The sequence below is a fragment of the Tinamus guttatus genome, unplaced genomic scaffold, assembly GCF_059628265.1.
Source record: "Tinamus guttatus ecotype Peru unplaced genomic scaffold, ASM5962826v1 Tinamus_guttatus_pri_ptg000058l, whole genome shotgun sequence".
Taxonomy (NCBI): domain Eukaryota; kingdom Metazoa; phylum Chordata; class Aves; order Tinamiformes; family Tinamidae; genus Tinamus; species Tinamus guttatus.
In genome coordinates this window covers 3,327,774-3,346,087 of record NW_028288592.1, presented here as the reverse complement: position 1 = coordinate 3,346,087, position 18,314 = coordinate 3,327,774, and the positions used below count along the sequence as shown (strand labels likewise).

General features: G+C 38.7%; 1 protein-coding gene across 1 annotated transcript in view; it reads left to right on the top strand.

Moving 5' to 3' along the window:
* UCHL3 (ubiquitin C-terminal hydrolase L3) overlaps positions 1-18,314 on the top strand; it is a 36,204-nt gene that overhangs the window by 6,415 nt on the left and 11,475 nt on the right. Inside the window, exons 2-5 of the mRNA XM_088540299.1 lie at positions 1,108-1,236; positions 5,237-5,393; positions 5,783-5,868; positions 6,681-6,728. Coding sequence (XP_088396425.1) covers positions 1,162-1,236; positions 5,237-5,393; positions 5,783-5,868; positions 6,681-6,728 — 366 coding nt within the window. The 5' untranslated portion in view covers positions 1,108-1,161. The remainder of the gene's footprint in view (positions 1-1,107; positions 1,237-5,236; positions 5,394-5,782; positions 5,869-6,680; positions 6,729-18,314) is intronic.

Genomic DNA, 18,314 nt, shown 5'->3' with positions numbered 1-18,314 from the left:
GTAGCCATCTCTTACGAGCCAACTCATGATGTATTGAAATGTTTAACTTCATACTTTGTAAAGTTCCTAGGTGCTGTGGTAATGGGAGTGCCAAAAGCTCTTTCTGTGAAAATTTGTCCTCACTTAATTCTCCCTTGTTTGTCCTGGGTTTTGATCTTAGGTCATGCAGGGTAAGACGAAAGCAGTGGATGTTGTATTTTGTTATTTTTCCCTTACCTCAAAAGACTGGCTTAATTCTCTTCATAATAAACGTGATAGTATGTATATTTCCTGTTATTTTACCCCTTGTAAAAGCTACTCCTAAATGTTGCTGATTAAAATTTTGCTCATTCCTTTTGAATGCATGTGCTTCATACATGCGCCTCTGTATGTCTGGAAGAGACTGTCTCCTTTTGTCAACAGCCCAAGATGAAATGAGGAGTTGGTATTTGAATGAGTCTCATGTTTGAAATAGACCTTTTGTGTTTTACTTTACTTAAACATTCATTTGGGGTAAGTAGATCTAGGTAAAAGATCCAAAAGGTGATGGGTCCAAGGTGGGTCTGTGCACAATTCCTCCCCCAACACATACTGGTGTATGCAGGTAGCCCTACTGGTATAAGGGGTTGCCGGGTGCTCCTGGAGTCAAATACTGTCATAAGCTTATTAACATAAATCCTGGCCCACTATTACTGGTTAAAGTTAATGTTCAGTGTTCTTCTATACTGGTTTAAAAAAAACAAACAAACAAACTCACACTTTCAAAATGGTTAGAATGCTTTAATGCTCAATAAACAGTGCTGGGGATGAAATTTCACTTCCCTTTTGCTGAGCTGTTTAAACAGGCTAGAGATAGGGGTTTTATATATCTTTGTGAACATGAATTTTATTTAGTGTTTCTTAGTTATTTTATTAAAAATATATTTTATATTAAAAAAAAGTGTTTTAGTATTTTCTAATTAAAAACTGAATCTCATCTTTTTTTGGATTGGTGGAAAGTCTGTACTGTTACAATGTATTTCATCTTGAAACTAGTCCTTTGTGCTTCTGAAAAGATCAGCTCATGAGCGCACTAATTTATTTTGTTTATTTATATATATATATGTATATATATATTTTGTTTTGCAGTTTCTGAAACAGTTAGGTATACATCCTGACTGGCAATTTGTAGATGTTTATGGCATGGAACCCGAACTGCTTAGCATGGTGCCGAGACCTGTCTGTGCTGTGCTGCTTCTCTTTCCAGTAACAGAAAAGGTAAATGGTTATTTAATAATCAGTGATTTTTTTTTTTTCCGTAAATGGAATGGGGAGTAAAAACATTGAGTCTTGTACTTCTCTGTCATAACAGAATCAAAGAGAGACTGAGACCTTATTCAGAGGCTTAAAAATAAATTCCTTCAGAACTTTTCTTTTGACAACCTTGTTTGCATATTGCCAGTTTCTTTTAGAGTATTCTAATTAGAATAGGAAAATTTAACGCAGAAGCAAAGAACAGATGGCTCATACCTTGCTCTTTTAAACAATTTCAAGATGGACAATTTCAACAATTTCATTTTTTTTAAATAATTGCACTATGAAATAGTGGATTTTTTTCTACTTTTAGAAGGAAGCCACAATAATGTAAGCCAAATGACATGGGGTGTGAGAATATACCAAATGCAGCTACATCTTTTTTTAATGCAGCTACTTTTTTTTTTTTTTTTTTAGTTTTGGCACTGTTACACTGATCAAACCTCAGCTATTTTTAGTTCATCATTAGTACAGTGTGGCTTTGGCTTCTTTGACAGATGAGGCATATTTTTAAGATAAAAGTGTATATATTTTCTTGCTATCCTCCTTCTCCTGCTCCTTCCTGACTGCTTGTGCTCTTTGAAAGAGAAAAAATAAGTTCCCATGTGTTAGGCAGGAATTTGAAATGTCTTAATTTAAATAAGTCTTTAAGTCTGGCTATTCTGTGCAGTTATGTATTTCTACATAAAGATCATATGGATCTATTCATTGAAAGCTGGATGCCTATAGATCAAAATGTGCTATTCATATTATCTCGGCTTGAAAAAGTCTTAGGTGATTGTGGAAAGACCTAAGTCAGCCAAAAAATTTAAGGTCAGTTTTCTTCAACTTCCTCCTTTTAGTGTTCCTTCGAAAGAACAAATGTTTCTTTGTACATCCATTCGTCCATATGTGTATCCACATACATTTGTCCAAATACATAAGGACAAGTAGAACTAAACAGAAGAGGATCAACCTAGTTGCCTTTTGACCCTGAAGCCTTGTGCAAAACCTTGACACAGTCAGTCCCTCTCAGGCTTGATTTCAGCCAGCTGGATGGCCTGATGGACGTAAATGCCTCTTTCAGCTATACAGCAACTCCCTGAACATAGGAGCCGGACTTTCATGTTAAGCCTTTAAGTTCTTAAACGTATTTTTCTCAGTGTCAACTCCAAGAGTTGGGCACTGTTGTGTATTTTTGGAGTGTTTCCTCCCTCTTCCATTGCCCTTCCAATATCGTCCACCATATTGTGCTTGTATATTAGCTTATTGGTTTTTTTTTTGCCTATGCTTATGAAATCATACCTCTAAATTAGTTTTTCTGACTCTGTAAATGTTATTCCATCATATTTTTATTCTTTGGTTTAGAGCCTCCTCTTCCCCCTTATTTTTCTGTCCTTCCTGTGTATCAGTTTGCTTGAACTTGCTTTCAGGTTTAGATACAAGCCATCTGTGCGCATCTGGTCCAAGTAAGGGTTAGTGACTTGCTTGGTTTGCATCATAGCTTCTGGGCGGACTGAGTACTGTGTGTGGTAGGAGCTTTGGGCATGATCCACCAAACACATCTCATGGGGTAACTAAAGTTGGAAGGGACACCTAGAGGTTATCTGGTCCAACTCCTGTGCAAAATTACAATTTTGGTGCTTCCAAAAATGAATCTCTCTTTCTTTCTTTTTTTTTCTTCTTATTTACTCTTTTTTTCCCCTTGGGGTTCATTTTGGCTGGCCAGGAATGAATGGCAGCTGTGTATCAATATTATACCCTCCTTAGTCTGCCCTTTGTCCAGTAGGCTTTGTGAAGTCTCTGAGTAAGTCTCCACTGTTGCAAGCTTGTAACTAAGCGGCTGAGATACCTCCTAAATGCCCTTGCCGTTGCTGCAAACATTTGGACAAAGCTGTAGATGTGGGACCAGAGTGCTGGAAAAAAAAACAAAAAAAAACAAAAAAAAAAAAAACAGGTTTCTCTATCACTGGCTGTGTAGAGTATGAGTGAAATTTCTCAAAGTTGTTCAGAGAGAGTTCTTTGATAAATTCTACATGCAAGCTTCAGGCTTGCCATACTTTATATCAAAATCCAGATACTTCAGTGTTGGATTTTTGTTGTTGTTTGTTTGCTTTTCTAAAAAAGGAATTAGTAGAAGAGGCTAAGCCAAGGAGCAAGAAATGTAGTGTTTTCTGGAACAGTCTCGCTCCCTGATTGCAGCATCAGCATCACTGTGATTCTCAAAGATGAGTCTTCATGGTGCTGTGAGATTGGTCGTTTTCTTTGATTTATATTTCCCATTCATTAATTCATACGACTCATAGATTCTTACTAGTCTTTGATGTTTGAATATAGTATTACTGAATCTATCTAAATCTGTTGTGCACATTCTTGGCATACTCTTGCATAGTGTTTCATAGCTTTTTTTGATGTGCAATTTGGAGTGTTCTCCTCCAACCCCAAGGCTGAGCCGTTTCCAGCACTTTAGCCTCTTGCTGACAGGTTACTACTTTGGAAGCCTGTCTTTTGTTTTCCTATCTAATTTAATGTTAAGAAGAACTACAAAACCACATTCACATACTATTAATATGCTACAGTGGGTTATGTGGGTCAGTACTGCTTTAGTATGCCCTGATTTTGGAGTATCAGCATGAATGGTTGGAAGCTCCTTTTACTTTGCTGCTAAACAGACATTTAATGGGGGAGGTCAGTATTTCCAGAAAACAGAATTCCTGCAGTCACTGAAAGAATGGAATGTCCTGTAATTGGCAAAACCAGATGTCTAGCACTTACAAGTTTGCTGTCTTCTCTGATAAAAAACAATTATTGGGGCACACAAAGAAGGTGCCAGTATTTAAAATGAGAATATAATTTCATAGTCTGGAGTAAAAACACTGACTGTCAGATTAACCCCTTTTTGGGGTTGTAGACAGCAGGCTTTTTGTTATTTTTCTCTTTTTGTGTTATTTTTACCCAGCTCACAACATTCAACATCTTTTGTCCTCCTAGTTTAATCTGCCTACTGCCAAGTGGAGCACATGAATGATACTCTGGGCACAGGTGTCTGCATGAGGACTTGCATGAAGTACTCTTACAGCAAAGCACTTCAGTTTCAGGAGTCATTTCATGCAACAGTGCCGAAGGCCCTGGACTGGATGCAGTTTGCTTTAGCTGAGACAGTTATTTCCAATGCAGAAGTAAATGGTGGCAGCCGTATTGTTTCCTAATAAATTTAAACCAGCGTGGCTGGCATCTCAAGATCCCTTCAAGTTATTTCCCTCAGAAAGGAAAAGAAGAAACTCCACAAAATAAACAAGTGTCTTATTCTCAAGGCTTCTTTCCTAAGTTAGAATTTTCTTTTATTCTCTTTTAGATAAGCAAAAAAAAAAAAAAAAAAAAAAAAGCCTATTGCACAGGTTGATAGGTTTTCTTCACCTGTTCTTAGTCAATGAGAATTTTACTAACTAGCTCAAACTAAATTTTATCTATTCTGGAAATAAATCATGACCTTATAAATAAGCTTTTGAAGGTCCATTTTCAGACAATGAGCATTGTATGAGTCTTATTTTATCTTTCTGGAAAAAAAAAAGGCTAAATAGGTAGAGCTTGTAATAATGTTTTATGTTGATAAACACTTGAAGTATTAGGGTTTGCTGGATAGAATTTAAAATCTTAAACTTCTTTCTGTTGTTGTTGCAGATAGGTGGTGACGTGCACAAGTCAGAGAAACATTTTGAATATTCTTGAAATTATGTTAAGTAAACTCATAATTCAAAGTGATGGATTAAGGATGACTGTTCTCTGGCTAGTGACAAGACATTAAGATACAATATAAAGATTTTCAATTAAGTCTGCAAATACTCTTTGAATCACTTGTTAAGCGCTTCAAGTTGGTTTGGGGGAAAGGGGAGTACTTTCCACTTTTTTTTTTTTTTTTTTCCTGATTGGGAGAAGTAAACAATTAGTACTTTTTGCAGAGTTTTTTTGGTAACTTTCCTTCTAGTATGAAACCTTCAGGACGGAAGAAGAGGAGAGAATAAAAGCCACGGGGCAAGATGTCAAATCCTCCGTGTATTTCATGAAGCAGACCATCAACAACGCCTGTGGAACGATTGGGCTAATTCATGCGATTGCCAATAACAGAGAGAAAATGAACTTTGGTAAAGCTTTTTTCTTAATGTTGTGGAGAAGAAGGGGAGGGAAGGATAGGTTATGTGTAATTTCTCTGACTTTAAACATCTGTAAAGATCAATTTCTACTCATAATGCATTTTTACTGATCACTGTGAAAACAGTCTTTTGTACTAATCAAAAAACTAAGGCACTTAAAATATTGAATAATGCAGCAGATAACAATGTCTCTGGCCTTTAGTGTTTTAATTGTATCTTTATATCTTTTTTGGAATATAAGCATGCTGTAAGCTGTCAGTGGTGGTGGAGTAAAAGCATGAATCCAAACTTTTGTCATGTAATGTTCAGGTAATTTATTGAGGTGCAAAGAACAGATAAGAAAATTATTAATGTTATGTCTTATTTTTATTTTTTTTAAGAAACCAATTCATCATTGAAAAAGTTCCTGGAAGATTCATTATCTATGACTCCTGAAGAGAGGGCCAAATATCTAGAAACTTACGAAGTTAGTATCATGCTTTTTACTTTTGTATCTACTCGCACAAATAATTTCTATATGGTTTAAACAGTCACTAGGACTTAAGCCAATACAGTTTTGGAATAATCTAACTTTGCATGGGGACCTGTGATCAGACAGTTGCTGTGAGGAAAAAATGCTGTGGTAGTTTAAGGGATTATTGCTCAGTCATGCTGACTTCAGATTTTCGGTTTAATCTTATTATGATACCCTCAGGAATAAGGGTGATAACTTAAGGCCCAAGGACGTGATTTGTAATAGGAACTGTGGAGAGTTGGAAACATCTTGTGTCTATCACTTCTGCAGGCATGTCTGATCACAGCTTCTGCTAAAGTACATTGTGTAATCCAGCCATTGTGTAAGCACAGAATCACAGAATGGTTGAGGTTGGAAGGGACCTCTAGAGACCATCTAGTCCAACCCCCCTGCTGCAGCAGGGACACCTAGAGCACGTGACACAGGGTGGCATCCAGGTGGGTTTGGAAGATCTCCAGAGAGGAGACTCTACAACCTCTCTGGGCAACCCGTTCTAGGGCTCAGAACTTCTTTTCTGTGAGGATGCCTTTCTCATACATAAACACTTGCCATTAGTGTTGTCTGGGTGTTAAAAGTGTGTTTACTACCTGTTAGATATTTGTTTTGATTTGGATTTAATGAAATATTTAATTGAAATTTTGCCCTCTTGACACCTTTGTAAGTGGAGATTATTTGTTGATGAGTTTTTGAAAAGCTATGGCTTTTGTAATATGAAGAGCATAAAAGCTCTGTTAAAGTCTGATTGAAATATGTTTTAATTACAGGCTATTCGTGTCACTCATGAATCCAGTGCCCATGAAGGTCAGACTGAGGTACTCATTTTTTAAGAACCTTTAATTAGTAACTGCTCTTAGCTGAATATAACTGTGGTCAAAGCAAGCAATCATATATAAAGATTTTCAGTAAAATGGAAATTACTGTTTTGTGTTCAGTACTGAGTTGTTAGTTAAAAATCAGACTTGGAATCAAGTAGTCTTGTTGTGGGGGGCACTTGAAGCATTTTGGTCTCTCTATTTTTTTTAAAAAAAGTTTTGTATAAATATAGATGTTTTCAAGCTTTTTTTAAAGTAATAAAAGTGACAAAAATAATATTTTTAAAGAAAACTGAGATTTTCATGTTGCAAATCAGTAACTGTGACTGTAAGATCTGTAGTAAACATATAAGCTGAGCAAACATTATTATAAATGACTGAGAAGTTTTATTTCAGGAAAGCAAATGGTGCAATATTTGGTTTGCTATTGTATATATGCTGTTTATATGTAGACATTACTTAGGATAAATTTCTACTAGCGCATATATTCATAAGCGTCATCTGCAACAGATTGGATAATGTTGGTTTAAAATATGTGTATACATTTGCAGGTTTAGCAGGAAAGACGTTTACTGTGATACTTGTCGTGAAATTTAATCAACATAAGACAATGCTGTAGATACGTGATAGACCCATTACTGCTTTGTCTGTAAAACCAGTCTGCTCTTTGCATTGTGCTTTGTCACATGGTAATGAATTTAAGCACAGAGCCTCAGAACTGAGTGCGTTTTGGCATATGGCAGGATCTGTATGGTGTGTTTATTTTCATTGGGCTAAATGGAAAGTTAAGACTTGTAGAAAACTGGGTTAGTAACTGACCTATGAAGTTTTAGGAAGAAGATTTAAGTATTGTAGGTGAGCTTTGTTTTTCTCTTTATGACCTATGCTGCTGTTTGCACACTCCAGAAGAAAGCAGAGCAGATCTTTCTGCTGTAATGAGTTGGCAGCAAGAGTTTTTCCTCTGCACAGGAGGAATAGCTTTTATCTAAAGCATAATTCTTTCTAACCAAAATGAAGTGCATGAAACCTGGATATGCTGAGTAGAACTGGGAGTTAGGGTGAGCTCTTCTCTCCTCATCGCTGCCAGTGGTACATTTGAATGTTGCTGTGTATTCCTGTACAGGAAATGTGGAATGGGCTGGTAGGCAGCCGTGCTCTTGATGTTACTGAAATAGCTGCAGGCACATAAGGCAAGGAATGTCGACTTAACCTGAAGGCCAGGCTGATAATGTCTAACACCCTTGGAACAAGAGAGAGGATCCAAGAGCTTCCTTTGAGGACACTAGGACAGGAAGCATCTGCCTTGCTGTGTCTTTGCTGGGTTTTGCTGCCTTTTTTTTTTTTTCCCCCCCCCTGCCCTAGAACAGTGAGGCCATTTTGCCCAGAAATCCTTCCTTTGAATAAGGTGGCAAAGGTAATTTCCTAGTGATGGCAAGTGCTGTCACTTACCAAGCTGGGTGTCTCCCCAGTACCCAACAGAGTTAAGGGTTAAGCACAACCATGTGGGGCTGTTCTTTGGCTGGGCTGCCTCCTGGGCTCAACCTGCTCTCCCGTGGCTTTGGTCTCCCAGGTGGGTGCCATGCACTAATATCCACACAAGTTCCTCTGAAAATGTTGCTTAAAATCAGCAGGCTTAGGGCAGGACCCTGAAAGAAGCATGTGGAGCGGTCAGGTGTGCTGGCTCTGTTGAGAGTTAACGCAGCTGCGTTTGAGGTGCTGCCTGTCTTCTTTCCCCATGCAGAACACAGCATCATGTATTGATCTACAGTGTCAGGAGAGGAAAGTAAATATTTTCTGGAGGTTTGAGATGTGGAAGGTTTGAAATAGCAAAGGATACGGGCAGGTTTTTGTCTGATAATGTTTTTTTTTCTGTGCTTCAATTTCTGAGTTGATGCAGATGGTTTGGTGACTCAGCATCTAATGCTGTAAGTAAAACTTTCATTTTTTGATTGCTCCAGAGTAAATCTTCAAACTTTTTTTTAAATAATTTTGGTGGAATTGTGATTTAAGATATGCTAGTGGATTTTCTGCTTTTACTTCTGTTCCATGTACGCAGATATTTCAAACCTGGAAATAAAGCAAGTCCACCTAAAAAGAAAAGGTTAAAAGTAATGCAAGTAAAATGGTTCCATCCTTCCAGTATCTATGTACTTCAGATAATCATTTATCTGATTAGGACTCAGTTCTATTTTAAAGTAACCTATAATCAGGCCTATATTTTAATTTCTTAAAGAAAAATGATACTAAAAATATATTTGATGAGAAATTATTCTGGCCTATCTGAATCTCCATGTCAATTAGTGACTCCTGGAAGAGTTACAGTGTGGTTTATCACTGTGTGCTCTACTTAGATTAAATATTATGTTGAATTGCTAAACAAAGGGATGGTTGAAATGTGCTGCCTTGGTGGATGCTTTAAGAAGCTTACCAAGTTTGTTAGTTCAGATTCATTTACTTAGCTTTAAAAGGGATGTGTTTGTATCCAATTTGTGTAATTTTTGGCAACAAATGCAATTTTTATTTGCTGGCAAACTATAGACAGGATTAGAACAGAGTATTTTTTTTAATCAAAAGTGCCCTGAAGTTTTGTTAAACTACTTATTTTTTCTTATGATTAGAGCAGTCTTTTTGGCCTTTCAAAGATCATATTTTGAAGAAAAGTAGATTTTTTTTCATTGAATTAATTTTCTTCAGGTTTATTACTTAAGTATTGTTAACTCGAGCCAGATTTTAGGCTGCTTTTGATTCCAAGTTCTTCAAGACTTCTGAAATCTGTAGCTCCATGACTACTACATCTGTTGGAATAGAAGAAACAGATAGATAAAACAGGCCTAAAGCAGGTATGTTCATATTAGGAAATGTAAATCTGCTTAAAGTTTATTTTAAGCTAGCCAAGAGGAAGCTCTGTGGTTATTCTGTTGGAGAAGCACGGTGTTATTCTTAGAGTTTGGGCGTTTTTTTAGGGTGATTTGAGAGGGCTGGTCCCATGTTCAGACACTCTGTTTGTTTAGGAGTGAGAAAGTTTCATTTTCTGCAGCATCAAGTGTCAGGTGTTTCATATCCAAAGCAGCCAAAAAGAAATGAAGCTGGGTAGGTGCAGTGGGAAAAGGGCAGGTTTTCTGGGTGATTATTTTGGCTGAAGCTGGACTTTTTTTTCCCTCCCTTTCTTTGAGCATGGATACTTTGCTGGAAACAACGGACAGTGCTCTTGGGAACAAAAAGGGAAACATTATGTGCCAGATTGCCACCTTTTTAGTCTATATTTTCTTTTTTTTCTCTGTGCTAAGCCCTGAAAGGCAGCTATTGGTGAGGGTAGAAAAGTTGCCAGCTACTCGAGATCTTTCCCCTGAAAAGTCGTCATTCATCTTTCATGGTCTTCTGCTGGCCTTTTTATAATATCTCTGATACTTGACAGTGCACAAAATCAAAAGTATTTGAATTATAGTCCGTGTTTTTATTGTTGTTGTTCTTCCTGTGACCCTAGAGAGTTCAGAACCTGTTGAAACTATATCCTGCCTCAAGTCTTATTTTCTCATATGCTCTCTTAAGAACTTTATTCAACAATAATAAGAAAGCAGTGCAGTCTGTGGATGCTAGACCGACAGGACGCTAACTTGTAGCAATCATTAATGAAAGAAAATTGCACCAAAATTGGGAGGAGGGGTAGTAATTACATTGCATATTGATCAGGACTAGGTTATTTCTAACGTTTTTGTCTTGGTCCTGGATTGCTTTCTGCCTGGACATTCATAGTAACTGCCCTTCCCTGCCCTGCCCTTCCCTGCCCTGCCCTTCAACAGGTCAGAAGATGTGAGGGGGAGCTTAGTGAAAGCAGGAAACCATTTCAGTAGAGTGCGGTGTGGTTTCCAGGTTTGCATCCTTCTGCAGAGTACCTAGACCTTGTGAAATTAGAGTTGGAGGAAAAAACTAAATTTATATCCTACCCCCTCACTTTGATTAATAATTAAGGGTGACTCCAGAGCTTTCAGGGAGGGTGAAAGAGGAGGAGGAAATTGCCAAGCTACATGTTACAGAAATAATCCAGTAGAAATTGTTTAGGCAATTGCTGTGGCAGCCTGAGAACAGTAATTCCAGAGAGAAAATAATGCCTCTGCGCATTCTTAAAATACATGATTCTTTTTAATGCTAGACTGTAGTAATATGAGTAGGGAGATGTTTTGTCCTGCTCCTACAGTCGCAAAGTAGCTGAAGTAGCTGTGGATGTCAGTAAGATGCTTCCTGACAGCTCAAGTCGACGCCATGGAAAAAGAAAAGTTATACCACATAAAGTACTTTTTAAGAGACTGATGTAGTTAAGGAAGTCTGTCTAGAGAATACTCTGTACTCGGTCTCTGCATTAGTAAAGGTTTGAAATGTTTGTCTTGTGTCCGTATGGGTAACAGGACTTGAAGTTTCAGCAGGCTCTGTGCGTCTGCGGCAGCTTAAATCAATCTGGTCTGGATTTTCATGGTATTTTCTGTCCTCCACCAACTTCCTGAACCAGTTCATCCTATGGTCTCCCTGGAGCCCCTCCTGGCACGGCAGTGTTGGGAGCACATTTCTGGGAAAGCAGAAAAGGAAACTTAATAGCCTGGCCTTGGATCAGTGTTTGCTGTTTACTGCACTGTGACTCAAAATACATCTAACGGTGCAGCCAACCAAATAAATACAAGTTAAATGGCCCCTTGAAATACCTGTGTGTTTGCTACTGATTAGAGTGTCTTAAGAGCTTTTATTTTAATGCTGCAAATCCTTGAGTGAAAACTGGGAGCCCTCAAGAGCTATTTTCCTTTCTTAGAAGCTATTGGGAATGTCCAATTAGGTGAAGTTTAACTTACAGTGGTTCAGTTACTAGTTATTGTGGAGGACATAAGAAAACAGAGCTCTTTGAATGCTTTATATATAAAACACATTGTTATACATTCTATTATGTCAGCTCTTTTGGGGAGCAGAGAAAATACTGCCTCTGATTAATGCTTAAAACGTCCCTATACCATCCAGCAGCTTCAGCTGCAAGAACTTTGCTCAGCTGAGCGAGGGGAGCTGTGGACTGAGCAGCATGAGGTGCTCCCTGAGCTGCCTCTTCCACTGCAAACAGCATCTTGTGCCTCCTTGGACACTGATCTGAAATACTGGTGGTGGAAAAACAGCCTTGGAAAATTCAAACGACTCTTTGTCATTTTAAGAGTAATAAGCAAGAAGTGGTCTCGGATGCTTACGAAAGAATGAAATCGTTTTGCACATCAATATGTGTACTCAGATATACTAAAGGCTCACAAGTATAGCCAGCAATGTTTTTCACAAGAGTTGAAGTTGGCAACCACTAAAAAAAGCTACCACAGCTTCATTTCTTCCCTAACTCAAACCGTAGCTGCCAGCTGTAGCCCGTGAACTCGCGGAGCGCCCCGAGAGCTCTAATCTTGTTGGGAATGCACCGACGCGGGCTCTGATCGCAGCAGCAGACGTTAGCGTTGGCAGGAATGGAGCGGAGTCCGTGTGCTCTGTTCTCAGCTGCTCTAAAGGTTGAGGCTCCAAAGGCCTCGGCCTCCCAGGGCGTTGCAGCTTAGTGTTAGAGAAGAAACATAAGGAGCTTCCTGGTAGCTCTTGCCAAGAACATATGGTAGGGGTTTTTATGAGGTCCTCTGTATTTCTTGATGTTTCTGCTGAATAATTCATACTGTCTTGTAAAGAATAGTTGTATCTCGGAATATAAAATCAGTTATTTAGCTTTCTAAAATGATTTTTGTCTAGTTCATCATTGCATTACGAGTATTTAATTTTTCCCATGAAGGGGATGATATGGCCTACAAATGTTAACTTAGGTTTTACTCCTGTGCAGCCTACTCGGTAAACAGTTGTGAGCATGAGCTTACTAGAAGCTCGTGTGAAATGCTTGGGAAGTTGCATTTGGTTTGTCATTTGATCCATTGCATTGCCCTGGTGGCTCTGTCAGCCTCTGAGATATGCATCAATGAGACTCCTAGACTCTACTGAGCAAATAACTAATAAGGTATTAATATAATATTGCTCTGAGATGCCGTTTTGAGTATCACGGTTAACACTGCAAAATTTGTATAAACAAATGCCAATTCTTAGGATGAAACAGAGCTACGGAGGATATTCGCACCCATAAAGCAGATCATGAATTTTAAAAATCAAGTATGAAAGAAAAAAATTGCAAATGAAAGTAAGAAAATGCTTTTACACTTCTGCATCCTCCATTTCTACCAACCAACTGCCATAAGTTTTTCTGCATCTCTCCAGCCCATGACACTTCAGAGCTGTTCTGCACTCCGTGCAGAGGAGGTAGCAAGTAGCAGGTTCCAGCTGCATGTTTGTGCACTGATATTTAAAGAAGCTGTTTGAGACAGTGATGAGTGGGTTCACACTGAAGCCTTTTCCCTCAGCTAAGAGGAAAAACTGATTTGGCTCTCTCCTTTACCCAACCACTAATTTTGGGGAAAAGAAAAAAAACTTGTCAGTGGGCTAAAATTACTTGGAGAACTGATGTTGCATCAGTTGGGTTTCTTTAAGGAAACACACTAAAATTAAGACAGTTGGTGTGCAGCATTGCTGTTCAATTTAAGAAGCATATATAAACTAGTTAGCTAATTTTAAAATTTGCAGAGCTCCCTAGCCTCTGAATATATGTATATTTTAAAATTTTTTGATCACAGAAGTCACCATTGTGATAATCTAGCTTGACTTTTGCCTAACATGGGCCATAGAACTTAAGTTTGGATCTTCAGAGGAAGATTCTTTTGAGAGCATATAGTAAGTTGTAACCAGTTTTGAAAAGGGTTTTATAGGTGCTCTGATCTCCAGTTAGGCTCTTAGCTCATGGTCTAGCCAAGATATCCTCTCTTGCTCTCCATATACTCTCTATATCCTTTCCGTTCTTAATTATGGATGGAATTATGGATGGAATTGGCATCCTATGAAGATTTGCTTTGATGGCTGCAGAAACACTAATTACACTTATTGTTGAATAAGCTATTCAGCTGGCATATGCAGCCCTGCTCACTTTAAAAAACATAATCCAGGTTCTAATATGTATTAACAGTGCTAACCGGAATGTTGACAGCACCAGTAGCTGCGTGAGCAGTGGAATTCACTGCCTTCCTGAGGATTTGCAAGCTCTGTAGGTTGCTCTTGGAGCTAGTGAAGCTCTAGCCAGGGCACGAGGCTTTTCCTGAAGCTGAAACATTCGTGATGTCTCCTGCTTGGGGGCAGTTTGTGGTGCGCTGCTACAGGTGAGCGCATTGGGGCTGCAGCACAGGCCTTACGAGGAGCGGCTGAGGGAGCCGGGGTTATTTGGCTGGAGAAGAGGAGGCTCAGGGGAGACCTTGTCGCTCTCTACCAGTACCTGAAAGGAGGCTGTGGTGAGGTGGGGGTCGATCTCTTCTCCAGAATAACTGCAGATGGAACAAGAAGAAATGGCTCAAGTTGCACCAGAGGAGAATCAGGTCAGACATTAGGAAGGAGTCCTTCCTCACGGAGGGAGTGTTGAAGCCTTGGAACAGTCTGCCCAGGGAAGTGGTGGAGTCACCGTTCCTGGCAGCGTTCAAGAAACGTGTAGATGAGGCACTTAGGGACATGGTTTAGCAGGCAGGGTGGTGAAGGACTTAGTTGGTTTCGTTGATCTTGAAGGTCTTTTCCAACCAAAACGACTCTATGGTTCTATGAAGCAGCATCTGGTTCTGTGGAACACTTGGTTCCAAAGGCAGTGCTCCCCTGTCTGCCTGCCTTTGCTTTTATAAAAGGAACTTAACATCCCCCGAGATTTTGCCGCCACCACCAAAAATAACTTAATGTTGTCTAAAAATGTTGAAAATTTGTGTAGGAGGAAGAGGATGACATTTTCAGCCCATGGGAGGCATGGATTTAATTTACGTGGGGGGAAAAATGGGTCAGTGACTCCCAAGGAGGAAAAAATATATGTATTACTTTCTGAACTAAAATGCAGACATTTCATTTAAGCATTTGGGAGCAGTTGCTTTGGCAGAACAGATAAAGCCCTCAAAAAGTGTGTGTGGGAGTGGAAGAAGACAAAGTTAGCACACTTTTTCTAAATACAATCTTAACGCTAAAGCAATTCTTAAGCAGCCCATGTACTTGGAAATTTTGCACATTTTATTGTCAGTTCGACCTTCCCTTATCTTTGCTATTGAGTTTGTTGTGTGAGTGAGAGGGTGTCCTGAATTTGAGCGTCTGAATGGACAGATTTTTGTAATCACTAGCAAATTCAACAGTGTTAAATAATCTCTACTTGCAAATAAAGATTATGAAATGGCGCTTTTACACTTTGATAAGTGTAATCCTGTCAGGCCTTAGGTGCGTTAGATGTGGACTAGGGTATTTTGCTGGCTTGCGTTCCCCAAGCGAGAGGAGCAGGCAGATGCCCCGTTTCTGCAGCCTGATGGGCCCAGTCGTGAACCGGCTCCCGAGATAGTCGGCACCATCCAAGTGCTGCACTCCTGGCACGCAGGGAGGAGCAGCCCTGGGGCCTCCAGAGCTCCCTGGGTGCTTCTTGGCATCTGAGTAAAACAGCTTCAGGCTTTCAGAGCAGGTATGCATATGAATGAGTTTGGGTTGAGGCAGAAGTTGGGTGAGCGCCGTCTGGACAAGTTCCATGAAATTCAATTTCATCATGTATTTTTACTTGACAAACTATCATGTATGATAATAACGTACAATTCTATTTTAGAGGGTTTTTTTTCTGTTTCACCATTTCAGCAGTTTGATGTGCTACAATTTTCTAAACTGGAGCATACTGCTGTGATCTTCCTGTGTCGTGAAGTTGGTCTGCAATTCTCTTGGCTGCAGTTTGCTGGCTTTTAATAGGTTTTGTTTGAGTAGCATATAAAGTTACAGTTGTCTTCCTTGGTTTGAATTAAATGTAAAATGTAGACCTTGCATCTCCAAATTCAGCATTTAACATTCAACTAGAATGTTAAATTTAATTTCATATTAATATTGAAAAATGTGTTTCTATTTCTGTACATGTAATAGTTGAAAACCGCCTCGCTTAACTTATGCTTATTATTCAAACAGTAGATAGAAATTAACTTTGAATGAAATGTTATGGCTTTTGCAGCCATGTTAGTTAGACCAAGTCCCGTAGCAGCTCTGCCTCATGAGGGCTCCAAAGTACTGTCCCTCTGTGAAAACTTCACTCTGGAAATGCACAAGTGCCTTTTCAGGTGGAGCAACTTGCTTCAAGCCTTGGCCAATGGTCACTAGGGGACCTCCTAATATAGGAAATAAGAGATGAGACGATTCAGCAAAGGAGTTTTAGGGAAGATGCTGACTTAGAAATAGTAAGTTGTTTTAGTTTATTAATAGTTGTAGTAGATGGCATTTTGACATTTGGTTTTGAGAATATTAAAGCCTTTTTGGTCTCAGTATTAAGGGGCATTTAATATTCTCATTATTTTAACAAAATCAGACTTAGGCACTAAGGATGGTACAAGTGGGGCACTATTTTTGCAAAGCCTTTTGGACTTTTGTTACCATGTTTAACATATCTTTCAAGATACTTGTCTATCCCTGGAATATGAAACAAATCTCAAATTTGGTATCATTCAGTTTCTTATTCCTGATCTCGTACCAATTATACTTGGAGTGCTAAGCAATAGTTTTTCAGAGCAAATGTGTGCAGTTAAACAATTTCCTGTCAATGGAATGTACCAAAGCCAGAGTAAATTCTTCTCTCAAGCTTTTGTTTTGTATTAAATTTTATTTCTTTTACTATTTCTAAGTAAGTATTTACTGTTCTTGTAGATTCCAGGAAGACTTGTCCATTTTGACAGCGAAATTGTAAAACATAATGTAGTCCATCTAGGAGCAGTTTTTTTGAGTTATCTTTCAGAGTTTTCTTAGGCATGCTGGGCATGAATAGCATTAGACATGTGATATTTTATCAAAACGCAAAATGTTTAGTTTTAAATCAATTCTTCATGTGAAGAATTTGGAAAGAAAACAAACCTTCAGTGTTAGCCCTGAAGTGTAATAGCCATTAACTCCTCCAAGTTTCACTGACTCTATGCAGCACTGTCACTGCTAAATTCCTCTTGCTTCATTTCTTCATATGGTTACATTTGGGGTTGGATTTATTTATTTATTTTTTCAGTTTTAGTCCTCATTTCTGTGAGATTGCTGAGATCTAGGAAGAGATCAGAATGCTTGAAAATCCTATTTTATGTGAGGATCTAATAGAAGAGAACTTCTGCCTAACTTGTAGGAAACTGTGTGTTCTCTAGGCAGGTTTTAAGACTTGGTAATGTCATGTACGCTTAGCTCTGAACTCTGCAATTGTTCTCATACTTTGGGCTTATTCTCTGTGAAGAACTCCTGTCCTTGTCCTTGTTCTTTAAGGACAAAAGCATGGCACCAGAGAAGAAACATATTGCCCCAGTCTTTGCAGGAAATGGAGAAAAAAAAATGAACAGGAAAAATGCTTAAAAAATAATGCAAAAAAAAAAAATTCAAGCTGTTGCTTTCTGATTAAATCAAGTGGAAAAAAATATCTGAGTAAGTATGTTTTCTAATGAGGCCTTGCAGGGATTAGTGCTAGGACTTGTGCTGTGAAACAACTTCTGCCAGTGACGTGGATACTTGAAAATTCACCTCAGAATCTGCAGATGCGGTGAAGATCAGGAGACAGTGAGTTAAGGGTGAACACAAGACTTTGACACAGGACAATCTGAGTTGCCGTTAAGTTAGCTTCAAACACAATTATTTTTCTGCCGGAGTCAATAGACCATTAAGCTTGACCTTGTTTTGCTTTGGAAATATGTTCTAGTTCAAACAAAAGTTGATTGGTCCTGTGGTCCATGTAGGACAGAAGATCAAAACTAAATCATCACAATGGTTCTTTCTGATCTTAATATTTTACTATAATTTTGTCAGTTGCAACTGAGAGTCATTTTTAATACTTCTGTGGTCTTTCTCCTAATAGTAACTATTTGAATGGTTTAACATAGCCCTACTGCTTCCACGGATACTAAAGGGATGCTGAATGTTAATGGCAATACTGCCAATGGCCTGCTATTTTAGAAGAATAGGTGAAAAACTTAGGAAGTTGCATACCTCACCACGGTAAGCTTCCCTTTGCCTTCCTTTCATTTTAGAAATGGAACAGTAAAAAAAAAAAAAAAAAAAGAAACTCTGGGATCCATTACAATAGTTGTTTCATTTGAAATCCCAGAGTAGCACAAGCTAGCTCTCTTATATTGACAAAAATTATACACAAGTAGTTTCTGTGGCTGTAGACAGGATCGATCACTCTTTCTCAACTATTCTTTCCATGAGTTATTTCAGTCCTCTTCTTTCTCACTCTGTCTGGCCCGTGAATTGGTTAACTTGGGTTCGTATTGTGAAGTCCACTGGGTGTGAATAACCTCTAGCTTACCTGATGGTAAACTGCAGATAGGGACCATGTCCTTCCTTATTTTCACTGCTCTTTTGTCATCTCCCTCAACTACAACATATTCTTGATTATTTTCTGCGTAGACTTTATCAGTTAAAGCACAGTGTATTGAACAGGGGACGTCTTTGCAGTCTTTGCAGTTGCCTTTTTAGGTG